The sequence below is a fragment of the Austrofundulus limnaeus genome, unplaced genomic scaffold (genome assembly GCF_001266775.1).
Source record: "Austrofundulus limnaeus strain Quisiro unplaced genomic scaffold, Austrofundulus_limnaeus-1.0 Scaffold22, whole genome shotgun sequence".
In the NCBI taxonomy this organism is placed as follows: domain Eukaryota; kingdom Metazoa; phylum Chordata; class Actinopteri; order Cyprinodontiformes; family Rivulidae; genus Austrofundulus; species Austrofundulus limnaeus.
The window spans coordinates 529146-540694 of record NW_013952424.1 but is presented as its reverse complement, the minus strand read 5'-3'; the positions used below and the strand labels follow the sequence as shown (position 1 = coordinate 540694).

Here is an 11549-nt window from a genome sequence, read left to right as displayed (position 1 = left end):
CCGGTTCAAACCTACTTCCTTTTCCGGTTGTCGTCTGTTCGTGTGGCAGGTATTTACTTTTCCCATCTCATCGGACTCCTTACAATCTTAATCCATCTGCTTATAATGAGCATATCTTGTAATAAAGATGCTCTCAGTTTGATGAAGCTCTTCACTAATCAAAGATTTATCGCAAGATGGTTTAAGTTTGAGCCTGAAAAATGTCGAAATAAACACCTGAAAGATGCTAACATTTGTGCAGCTGATCGGGAGTTTTTCTGCTTCGACCTACCTGAAAACAGTCTTTAAAACCAGTATTTAAGCAGACGTGTGTGTGTATCATCTTCTGTCAATGACAATTTGGCTTGTAAATGACATTTTTAGCTGATATAACAGCAGGCAGCTTTAATTGAGCTTAGCCTCAGGCAAAGCTAAAGTTAGCATGGAAATAGTCGACGATGCTACATTTAATGTTTGTTTCTTTCATACAGATTAACAAACGTCGAGATGGCAAAGTCTAAGAACCACACAACTCACAACCAGTGTAAGTGACTGCAGAGGTATTCCATAATTACCATTTCATGGGTACATTTCTTCAGGTTTGTAAAAAGGGTAAACACTGGAAAAGCTGTAACCAATCTGATTTGTCTCAACAGCTCGTAAATGGCACAGGAATGGCATCAAGAAGCCCAAGTCCAATCGCTATGAGTCATTGAAGGGGGTATGTTAATTTACAGCTGTGTGTCTTTGTATGAAATACGTGTCTTACTATTGTATTGAGAGTGGTTTGTACTATTAGCCTTCCATCAGACCCCTAAGTATTGTAGACCATGAAACATGGACTCAAACTGATATTTCAAGAACAAACTGCTTGACACCAGGCAGCTAGAATGTATGAAATCCATGCTTTAACTCAGCCAATCACTGCTGAAAAGGAAATAATGCTACGTAATGAGAGGCAAGGTAGAGTTAAAGAAAACAGACTTGTTTTGCATCACACTATTGAATTTGATGCTTTTCAGAGATAAGTAATTGGAAGGAGATATTCTGTGATGCTTTTAAATATGTATCGTGTGTTTCTGCACTTCAAAAACTGATAAAACTTAAAGGAAAAATGGTTGTTTAAGAACTACAGCTTGGGAAGGATGTATTTGCTCTGTGTACTATATTCTGTCTTTCTAGATAAGCAGTACTTCAAAACTGGGCTTTGTCACTTGGATTGTTTTTAATTTGTGATGGCCAAGACTGATGCAGTGATATTAATTAGACTCACCTGATTTATCTCGAAGCAGAAATTTTGCGTATGTGTTGCTTTATGTAGACATGATTTAGCTGTGGCCTGCTGGTGTATTTTATTACTACCAGATGTTTTAACAGTGTTTAAAGTTAAGATTTAGTTTGCAATCAGCCTGTCACAGCAGCAAAAGTTTACACCTATTTAGCATTAATAAAATCTGTTTTGTTGGTGAGTTTTTACTATTGATTATCTTAAATAATTTTTCTGTTGCTGGTCTGAGATTAATTTAATTGTCTTGTGAAAGATGAATGAGGCTTAAAGAAATGGGAAGTCTAAAGTCAAGTTTGCATGTTCTGCACTTGAGCTTCTTTTAAGACAGATGTTATTGTTGTGAGGATTTATACATGAGAAGGGCGAGGGTGAAGGAGGACCAAGCACATCAACACTTTACCTCATGAACTAAACAGCACCTGCTTCCATGTAGGACTGCCACGATTAATCGATTAATAAAATAATCGATGACTAATTTAATAATCGATTAATCGTTGTTGTTTTTTTTTTGTTGTTCTTTACTTTGTTTTTCTTTACTTTGTTTTTCTCTCCAAACTGCTTTGACACCCTCCACTGCCACATCTGCCTTTCTGTTACTTTGTTTTTCTTTACTTTGTTTTTCTCTCCAAACTGCTTTGACACCCTCCACTGCCACATCTGCCTTTCTGTCCTTGACACACATGCACAGTAGTGGTAACTGGGGTAGGCCGTGGACGTCACAAGACATTATACAGACAGGCTCTGGTATCATGGCTACCCAGCAACGGAGCTTAAAAGTGTGGGATCATTTTAAGAAAATGAAAGAGAAACCTGTGCAATATCTGCAGAGCAGAACTTGCCTTCCACAGCAATTATTTTTAGTTAGCATATAGCTAAAATCTAANGCATATAGCTAAAATCTAATGATGGTTATATAATAGCAGCTGCATTCTGACGTGATAAGCTGTATGTTTTATATTCAATTAACGTATGATCCGATTAGTCGACTAATCGAATAAATAATCGGTGATTAATCGATTATTAAAATAATCATTTGTGGCAGCCCTACTTTCATGTATTCACAGATTAGTTGTCCTTGAGCAGAATGCTGTGAAAACACGAATAGTTTCTCTAAATCTCTTCATAACGTGTTGCACTAATTTCAATTAAAAAAAGGTTGGTGTTGAAATCTGTTTGTGAAAAATTTCTTAAGACTATTTTACTCACATCGGCTATATATTCAATCTAATTGTTAGCATTACAGTATCTATGGGTCCAAAAGAGGCTTCCAGTATATATTTTTAAATTCCGTCTTTAGCTTGGACATCTTTTGTGTTGGACAAACTTTTCATAAGTTGTCTAAAACCTTTAGCCCAAAAGAGCAGAAACAAACACTTCATTGACATTTGATTAATCAACAAAGGTCTGGTAATATGGTTTTAGTTTTAATAGTGCATGAAAATGCAGTTGAACCTGTATTTAGCAAAATTTAAAAAACTTATTGCACTCTTTTGTTTATATTTTGATCAAAAAAAATGTTGCCAAACCTGGAAATTGAAATGAAGACTTGTAAAAGCTTAGATCAAATAATTTTACTTGACATTCTTGTTTTAAAATGCAGATTTTAGTAATTGCAGGTTAGGATTTATAAATAGTAGAGCTGCCCAATATCTAAAAAAWTTTTTCATCATTGCAATACCAGCCTGTGCAGTAGGCATATTTCCATAAACAGCAAAAAATGGTTTGCTCAAATTTTTGCATTTATGCATTTTGCATAGACATATAACCACATACAAAGGTCTATGTATTTATCGCAAGTCATATCTACATCGCAATGTTGAGCACTGTTCTCACACGACAAATAGCAGTTTAAAAAAATCTGCAGCTTTGTACTACTCATTTAAGATCCCTCAAATGATACTGTTTGGATTATTATGTAAAGGGCAAAAATAATTTTAGCAGTAATCAGTGCTAAAACTTTGTCTCTGCATTTATGTCTAGTTTTCAGCGTAGGACCAATATTTTCACAAAGATGTCAACATTGCTGTATTTTGTTCACTAAACCCAAACTAAATGTGTCTCTCAACCTTTTGTTTTCCTTTATTTTTATTTACTGTTATGCATTTATACTTGTTTGAATGTTTTGCCCCTAAAACATTCATCTCACTCATTTTCTCATTTCTTTGTTGCAGGTGGACCCTAAATTTCTGAGGAATATGCGGTTTGCCAAGAAACACAACAAAAAGGGCTTGAAGGCAGCAAGGAAGGCAGCTGTGCAGCAGAAATAAACTGTTTTTCTTTGATTGTTTCACATTGTCTCACTATCAAAACAATAAAAACAATGTTTTGGTAACAAACCAACACCTGACTGTATTGTGTCTGAGAAATGTATGTATTTACAGGAAAATTATAAACTTCAAGCCAATTAGAAATTGTCTTGTTACTCATGCATTAAATGGGTCAACTGACCACTTTTACCTATTTTATTTATTGCAGTATGTATGTAACAGCATCTTTTTCTAACAAGTTTATATTTTAAGGTGAAACTATCTGTCAAAGGCAATTATGTGATTGTGATTTAACATACATGACTTGGATATAAATGTTTTTAACCAGCCTGGTAGATCCTAAAGATTATGTTCAAGAGTAGCATAGCCACGAATGGCAGCAGCAAACAAATGTTTCAAAACAAAAGCTACAGCCCAGTAAAATGCACCATGCAAACAAAAGAAAAGTGAAACCACCTAAAAAAATACCATGTTTCATCAAAAATATTTACAGATGCAAAGATAGTCTCAAAAACGTTCAGGGACCAACTCCTTTAAGTCTTAGTAGCAGATTTTTATCTTAGATTACAGTCTTTACATCAAAACTTAAAAACAAGTTTATTTTTAATTGTAATGGCGTGCACGTGCATGGCATTCACTCTGTTTTCTTATGTTTTACTAGTTGAATTTATCATTTTTATTTTTGATTCAGAATGATCCATGCAGTCAAGCTAAGGTTTGCGAAAACCGGAAGCTTGCAGCCGACATTATTTTCAACCGGAAATACGCAGGCCTTTATAAAAATCAGACGCGCTCAGATTTCAAAAGCGCCCAAAATGAAATACGATTTTTATTTTGAAGGGCCAAATCAAATTGCGTCGTCACTTCCGTTTACTGTGCCCGACTCCAGCTTGCATCATTTTTCGTGTCATTTGGCAGCCGGTTGCCGACCATGTGAGTATCTGCAGTCAAAATGAACACAAAGTTGAGATAGCAGTCACACTTTAAGTATAAACTGTTGGAAGATATGGCTCTTTTAATGGCACATTTAACTAACTTTGCTGTTTGTTTAACAACACAGAAACAACTAACTTGAGCTTCGGCTTGCTAACGTAGCCTGGTAGCTAGCAACAATGAGGTGTCTTTAGTGGGAGCTTCGGCGTTCTGGTCTGAAAAAGTGATCAGTGTGATTTTAGTAAGTTTTTGTTGTTACATGTAGGACGTAAAGAATAGTGACAAACTCGTCTTGAACTGTTAGAGTTTAAAGATAAGAATGGAAATAGCTAAGAAACTAGATTAGCCGTGATGGATTTTGACAGCAGCTCTCGAGAGGATCTGCTGGAGGTGGAAGTCAAACACTTCAGAAATGAGAACATGAATCTGCTAATCGTCCTACAAAAATAATTTTATAACATATTTGCCAAATCACAGCTGGTTTTATAGATAGATTTAATTTAATAAGAACCACTACATCAAATTATATTATAATGTTATTTTTATGACTTGTACTAATTTCTAATCTAAATCCAGTAAATCACAGTTTTACTTTTTGTGTGTGACCTGGACAGACGYCATGGTGGAGCCAGTCCCTGAATCGATCAACTTTCCTTCTGAGGAGGAGAAGATCTTGCAGTTTTGGAAAGAAAAGGATTGCTTTCAGGAATGCCTCAGACAGTCTAAGAACCGAACCAGGTAAATGTGACTGTATGTGGATGATTGTGTTTTTAAAATGTTTTATTTGAAATACTTTACTATTCTTGCTCTCTACATCAAAATCTTTATTTCAGCATAGTGATTTCTAAATACATTGTGTCCAATAAGTTAAAGCTTGACTAAAAACTGAAACAGAACTTAAAAAGTTTATACAGTGTATGTATATATATATATATATATATATATATATAACTTGCACATTCTTGACATGATATGTAAACTGGTGCAGTTCCCTTTTGGTCACCTTGGTGATGGTTTTTACTTTTATAAAAGTAAAGTAAGTTGAATATAATTTTTTGTCTGACAAAGTAACTAAAATTACATTTAAAACACATTTTTAGTTGACTTGATTAACAGGACAAGACTGTTTCCATGAAATATTAAAAACTTTCACCATTCTTGTTTGATTAAAAAAATCTAAGAGGCATTTGGAGGACAGTTACTTTCGTTTCTTTTGTGCTGAATTTTTACGGATAACTACAACAAAAGGCTTGAAGCTCTTGTTTAACAGGTTTTTTTTACTTTATTTTCTGACACGCCAAGCAATATAAATACTTTCAGTTGCACTTTTYCTTTGGCCAGTCCATTTCATAAGAAAATAGTCTGATGAAAACCACAAGTTAAACATTAAAAGTCAAAGTTTCCTTAGTACCTGCTGGGTTGGGCAATATTTGCAAAAATAATAAATATGATTAATTGTGATATTTATCCGATAACAACTAATATGACTCCTTGAGTCGATTTGTGTCAAAAGTACAGACTTAAAGCTATGCACCAGTTTTTAATTTGTGTCAATAGGTCAAGTAAAACCAGGTTATAATAAATAATTTACGGCACTTTTTCAATGTTCATCATATTTTAGGAGCGTTGCAGCGGGAGGCAGCAAAAGATGCACATGTTCATGAAAAAAAAAATAAAAAATCATCAATCCACCCACTAGTCTCACTTCCACCCTACTGAATGTAAAGTCCCAGACTTCCTTTCAGACTGAGGCATAAAGTTATTTACCAAGTGCCAAAAAATCTACAGGAAGAAGAAGATAAAAAGACGTGAAAGTTGAGTGAAGTTCAGCGGTGATGTAGATGCTGCGGGAGTGAGCAGTTACATTTAAGAAATTTATATTTAGCAATGTGTTCAGATTTTATAATTAGGAATGAAGCGTACAGTGTGTTGTTTAGTTTGGTCGGTTTTAATGTCTTTGAGTCAAAACAATGAGGCTATTTTTTTATCGTGAAGTTGCAGCTGATTGAGGTAGAGATGGAGCTTGCCTAGAACATTGCTGGTTCAGAAAAACAAAACTGTCTGCAGAATCAACAGTTGATGGTTTCATGTCTCATTAAAACTTTTACGAAAACATTTCTATTTACCTTAAAAAATGTTTAAAATAACAGTAAATCGTGTTTACTGCCATCACCTAACCAGGTACAACTTCTATGATGGCCCACCTTTTGCCACGGGTTTACCCCACTACGGTCACATCTTAGCTGGCACCATCAAGGATATTGTTACTCGCTTTGCCCACCAGAGTGGCTTTCATGTGGACCGGCGCTTTGGCTGGGATTGCCATGGCCTACCTGTGGTAAAAATAGGTTTTTGTCTCTCAAATGTAAAGTTTCAGATTTGTTAGTGTGAGTTAGTTTTAAGGTTTAATTAATGTCTGGTGTGTACTTTGTTTTATTCCCTGTGTCTGTCTGTAGGAGTATGAGATTGATAAAACTTTGGGGATCAAAGGGCCCGACGATGTGGCCAAGATGGGCATCGCTGAGTACAACAAGCAGTGTCGAAATATTGTCATGAGATATTCCAATGAATGGGAGGTAAGCACAAAGAAATCATATTTTTCTGAGTTCTGCTGAGTTTATAAATAATCCTACTGCAAAAAACTTTCTAAATTAACATTTTATTTGTTTATTTATTATTATTTTTGTATGCAGATTTCAGTGACAAGAATGGGCCGCTGGATTGACTTCAAGAATGACTATAAGACTCTTTACCCATGGTTCATGGAAACAGTCTGGTGCGTATGTCACAGATTCTTGCATAAATTAATTTTTGTTTAATTGCATATTTTTAAAACTGATTGTTAGCTTAAAGTAGTGATGGACAAATTAAATTGTTTTGAAATGCTGAAGCTTGTTTTGAAAAAGGGGGTTCTGGCGCCATCTAGTGACCAAAAGTATAAAGTTTCTGGCGCCATCTAGTGACCAAAAGTATAAAGTGTCATTGTGGTGCGTTGAAGATGAATTTTTTGTTTGTTGAACAATAAAGTTTTGGTTAATTTATCACTAAATATTTATGATGAATAAACTTCCAAGAATATAGAAATTAATTTGCAGTTTTCCTAATATTTGTTAATTTGAATTTTCATGCAGTAGAACTACAAAATAGAACAGAACAGAATATTTATATCATTGCATTATGTTCAGTTACTGTTGTTAAACACGAAAAAGAACAAATATAATCAGAATTATGAAATTTTGCAAATATTATTGATAAATATCAGAATAACCAGAAGTTGTGCTGGTTTAGATATTATTTGAACTTGTCTTTCCTTTATTTACTTTTTTTGTTTATATTTCTTAGGTGGGTGTTCAGACAGCTCTATGACAAGGGTTTTGTGTATCGTGGATTTAAAGTCATGCCTTTTTCCACTGCCTGCAACACCCCCCTCTCCAACTTCGAGTCTAATCAGAACTACAAGGTAGGCCCAAACACAACATTCTTCCAGGTCTGAAATGCGATTTATGAATTAGAATTGAGTGATAATATGTTAATATAATACTTCGGGTATCTAGAAATAGCAACAAACTTTTTATTGCATAATTAAATCTCCTCTTTTTTAAACCGCAGCATGAATAMTTTAAAACTTTTGTGTACTGACTCCTCTCTGTTTAGTAATTCATACTATATAAACTTTAGTATAGTATATTTAGAGCTGGGGTCTCCAAGCTTTTTTGAGCTACTTTTACAAAATGAAATACGCCAAGAGCTACTTTTTACAACATTTAATTTTAAACTTAAACCCAAACCAATGGAATAAGCTTGTTTTGCTTGAACATACACAAAAGAACATTGTCTTCAATTCACAAGAAACCATCATAAAGAACYTTGAATTTACATGAATGTGCTTTTTGTGTTTATCCACTCGTATAGTGTATTTCACACTACTAACGTATTGTATTTTTCTCACAAAAGGAAATTTAGTTCACAGTCAGTAAGAACTGTCAAAGTTGAGACATTAAAGTTAAATCATTCAAAACAATACACAGAATATTTCATCTTTACTTGTCATCTTGTTTTTGCACAGCACTCTATTCTATTGTGTAGTTTCCTGTTTTTTTCTCAGTGCTTTTTCATTTTTACTTAGTGAGTTGAAGCTGCATGGAGTCAGCAAAAGAGATAAATGATGAAGTTTATCTTCGTAGGTTCACTCTTACTGAGTCATTTAAATGTTCATCTGTCAGTCTTGTTCTGAACTTTGATTAGAAGACGTTCTTGTCTCGGCGCAGACGCTGCATTTTGCTTCAACCACTCGCATCAATAAAAGAAAGGGGTGGGGGGGTGACTCGCTTCCATAAGCCGATTGTTGTAGTCTACCCAGAAGCAGACATTTATAAAGATAGTCAAACGGCCAGAAACTCATTGATAAAGATAAAACAGACATTCACAGAGGAATATGTCTGATTAAAAGCTGCGGAGCTTTAACCAGRACAGATGACGTCGGGTGAGGGGTCTCGGACTTTTTTTTCCTCTGCATTGTAGAATCCAGCAGGAAGAAACCCCGGCAGTGACGTATACCGGAGCGAGAGGGACGTCTATGGATTGATAGGATATAAATGAAAGTTTGTTTGGCCTGTAACAAATCAAATACTCAAATTTTTACCCCTAATTTTTCATAAGCACCGAAGAGCTGCTTTAAATGAGCTCACGAGCTACTGGTTGGAGACCCCTGGCTTGGAGGGTGTACGCAGGCTTCCTGTATTTTAGGGCACCTGTGTATTYTTTTTTGAATGATATGAAATTATTTGGCTAAAATTTGTGTGAGAATAGCCAAATAATAAATCATGAATGAATACATTCAGTGTGCTATTAAACATAATCCACCTTTTACTAGTGGAAAAAAATTACGTACTAATAATATTCTGTTTCCTTTTGTCTAAAGGATGTCCAGGATCCCTCTGTGATTGTCAGTTTCCCTCTGCTCGAGGATGAGAGTGTTTCTTTCATCGCTTGGACGACCACGCCCTGGACACTGCCGAGCAACTTGGCCCTCTGTGTCAACCCAGAGTTCCTGTACGTCAAGGTCAAAGGTGAGGAAATAAAGTCGAAAACACACTTATGTCCTGGCACTGGCTGGGAATAAAGTATGCCTTCACAAGCTGTTTATTTGATTTACTTTTGTTTGAAAATATGTCTGTCTTAGTGAGCTCATAATCATGATGGCAATTACTATTTAAAATATCAAGATTTTGTTATTATGCTTTGTGTTTTTGTAGAGAAGAGGGAATAGCTGCTTACACATCTTCTGCTTTTGGAGATGTTTATGTTTTTTTGTATTGACAGTTTCTTGAATTACACGGACTGATGGTTTGTCTTGAATGTTGAGGCCCAAAGCCAAGTTTTCTGACTGAAAATGTAGTTTCCCTGTTGGTTTAGTGTTTTAGACCACTTTAGTCTTTGCTTTTAGACCACAGAATTCCCAAGAACAAATTAGCAAAGGAGGAGAACTGCCTTTGCAAATTGCACCCAGGGGACAAAATATTTGTACTGGGATGTATCTGTGTACATTTTTCAATTGCCTTCATGTATGTGGATGTTCTGCCTTACAAACACATAATATGATTTATTTAAATCAACATAAATAACAGTTTGTCATTGGTTCAAACTAATACAGTAGACTAGTAAAAAGCACTTAATKAAAAACTCCCACATAAATGAAAGCCTTACAGCTTGAAACAGTTTTAATCTTGACACACATTTCAGTGCCATTATGCTGAAATATTTTGTCATTTTGCTCATTTTAGATCAAATTACTTCTTACCTGCAATGATGAGTCGAGCATATTAATCTTTATCAAGCTTGAAGTTGAACATGTGATTTGTGGAGCATCTCAAAAGGTTTAATTAAAGGTTCAGTTTTAAAACGTACATGGTTTAAGTGCCAATACGTTTTTACATTTGTACGTTGGTGTAGCAGTTTTTGCTTCTGTTCCTTTAAATCCCTCTCTGAAAATTCTGCTCAGATCTGATTGGATTGCTGAATTGTMAAAAATTGGCGGCGTGTAGAGCAGCTCATTTTTTTCCTTTCATAAATTTTTAACTAAGCTTGCTACTGGGCAGTTATTGCAGAGTTTTTTTTGTGCAATATTGTCAAGTAAAAAAAGAAAAGAACAGCGCTATAAGATTTTGAAAACATAACAATATGTGAGTAACGCTCTTGTAAAACTGCAGATTCATTAAAGCCCTTATGAAAACTTATTAACCAAGGCGGTATTTCTTCTTTACTCTATACATTCATTATTTATCCTACAGAAGATACTTTTCTCTGCAAAAAAACTCTTTAACATTTTGTTTGAGCTTCTCTGTTAAAGATTTATTGACAAACATACAAGTCATTTTCAGCCATACGTCTTTGATTTATGTTTGTGTGATATCAGACCGAACCTCCAACACTTAAGACCCTGAACTGATCCTGAGCTCTCGAAACAGGTAGTTACTGGTGCTGAAATCTGAATGAACTTCAAATCAGGCCGTTTAAAAAAAGCTGCGTCCTTGTTCAGATAAAGAAAACCCTGGAGAGGTGACTACTGTTTTCTGCTCCCTCCATGCTGTAGTTTTTGGTTTCCTGTGAGAGAAACTGGTGGGTTTTTAAATGGATGACCTAGATTCCTGCAGCCTGGTCATGCTGTAGCTGATGCTGCAGGGGGCGCTCTTAAAGCACGAAATGTCACCCGAACTGCACTGATTGTGCCGTGCTGCATGGGAGACTGCCCTGGAATACCAATGAATGTGGGTTGTTTTTTAGGGGAGGTGGGGGGATGTTTCACAGCATCCTTCTTGAACTCCCTTCTATTGCTTCATCCCGACATTTTTTCCCCTAATTTCTTCATTGATCTTCCTTTACATCTCCTCTTCGTAGTTTTATTCGTCTCCCTGTCCGTCTCCTTCGCTGTCTGTCTTTGTTACTGAAGGTTGTCAGCAGCGACAGGTCTGAGCTGTGCAGTCATTTTTTACACCACTGAGGAGAAGAAACATCTTGTATTGATTCTGCCCCATCCACTTGCTCTCTCTCTCTCTCTCTCTCTCTCTCTCTCTCTCTCTCTC

General features: G+C 35.6%; 2 protein-coding genes across 2 annotated transcripts in view; both read left to right on the top strand.

Moving 5' to 3' along the window:
* Positions 1 to 470: 470 nt before the first annotated feature.
* Positions 471 to 3614, top strand: rpl29 (ribosomal protein L29; the record flags this gene model as incomplete). The annotated part of the gene is given in 3 exon segments (XM_014004116.1): positions 471 to 523; positions 636 to 700; positions 3439 to 3614. Coding segments are annotated over 3 exon segments (198 nt in total). The 3' UTR covers positions 3535 to 3614.
* The window catches only part of iars1 (isoleucyl-tRNA synthetase 1), a 49443-nt gene continuing 41423 nt past the window's right edge, over positions 3530 to 11549 (top strand). The window contains exons 1-7 of the mRNA XM_014004114.1: positions 3530 to 4467; positions 5082 to 5205; positions 6649 to 6805; positions 6924 to 7043; positions 7161 to 7243; positions 7810 to 7927; positions 9389 to 9536. Of these exons, the coding sequence (XP_013859568.1) occupies positions 4227 to 4467; positions 5082 to 5205; positions 6649 to 6805; positions 6924 to 7043; positions 7161 to 7243; positions 7810 to 7927; positions 9389 to 9536 (991 nt within the window). The 5' untranslated portion in view covers positions 3530 to 4226. The remainder of the gene's footprint in view (positions 4468 to 5081; positions 5206 to 6648; positions 6806 to 6923; positions 7044 to 7160; positions 7244 to 7809; positions 7928 to 9388; positions 9537 to 11549) is intronic.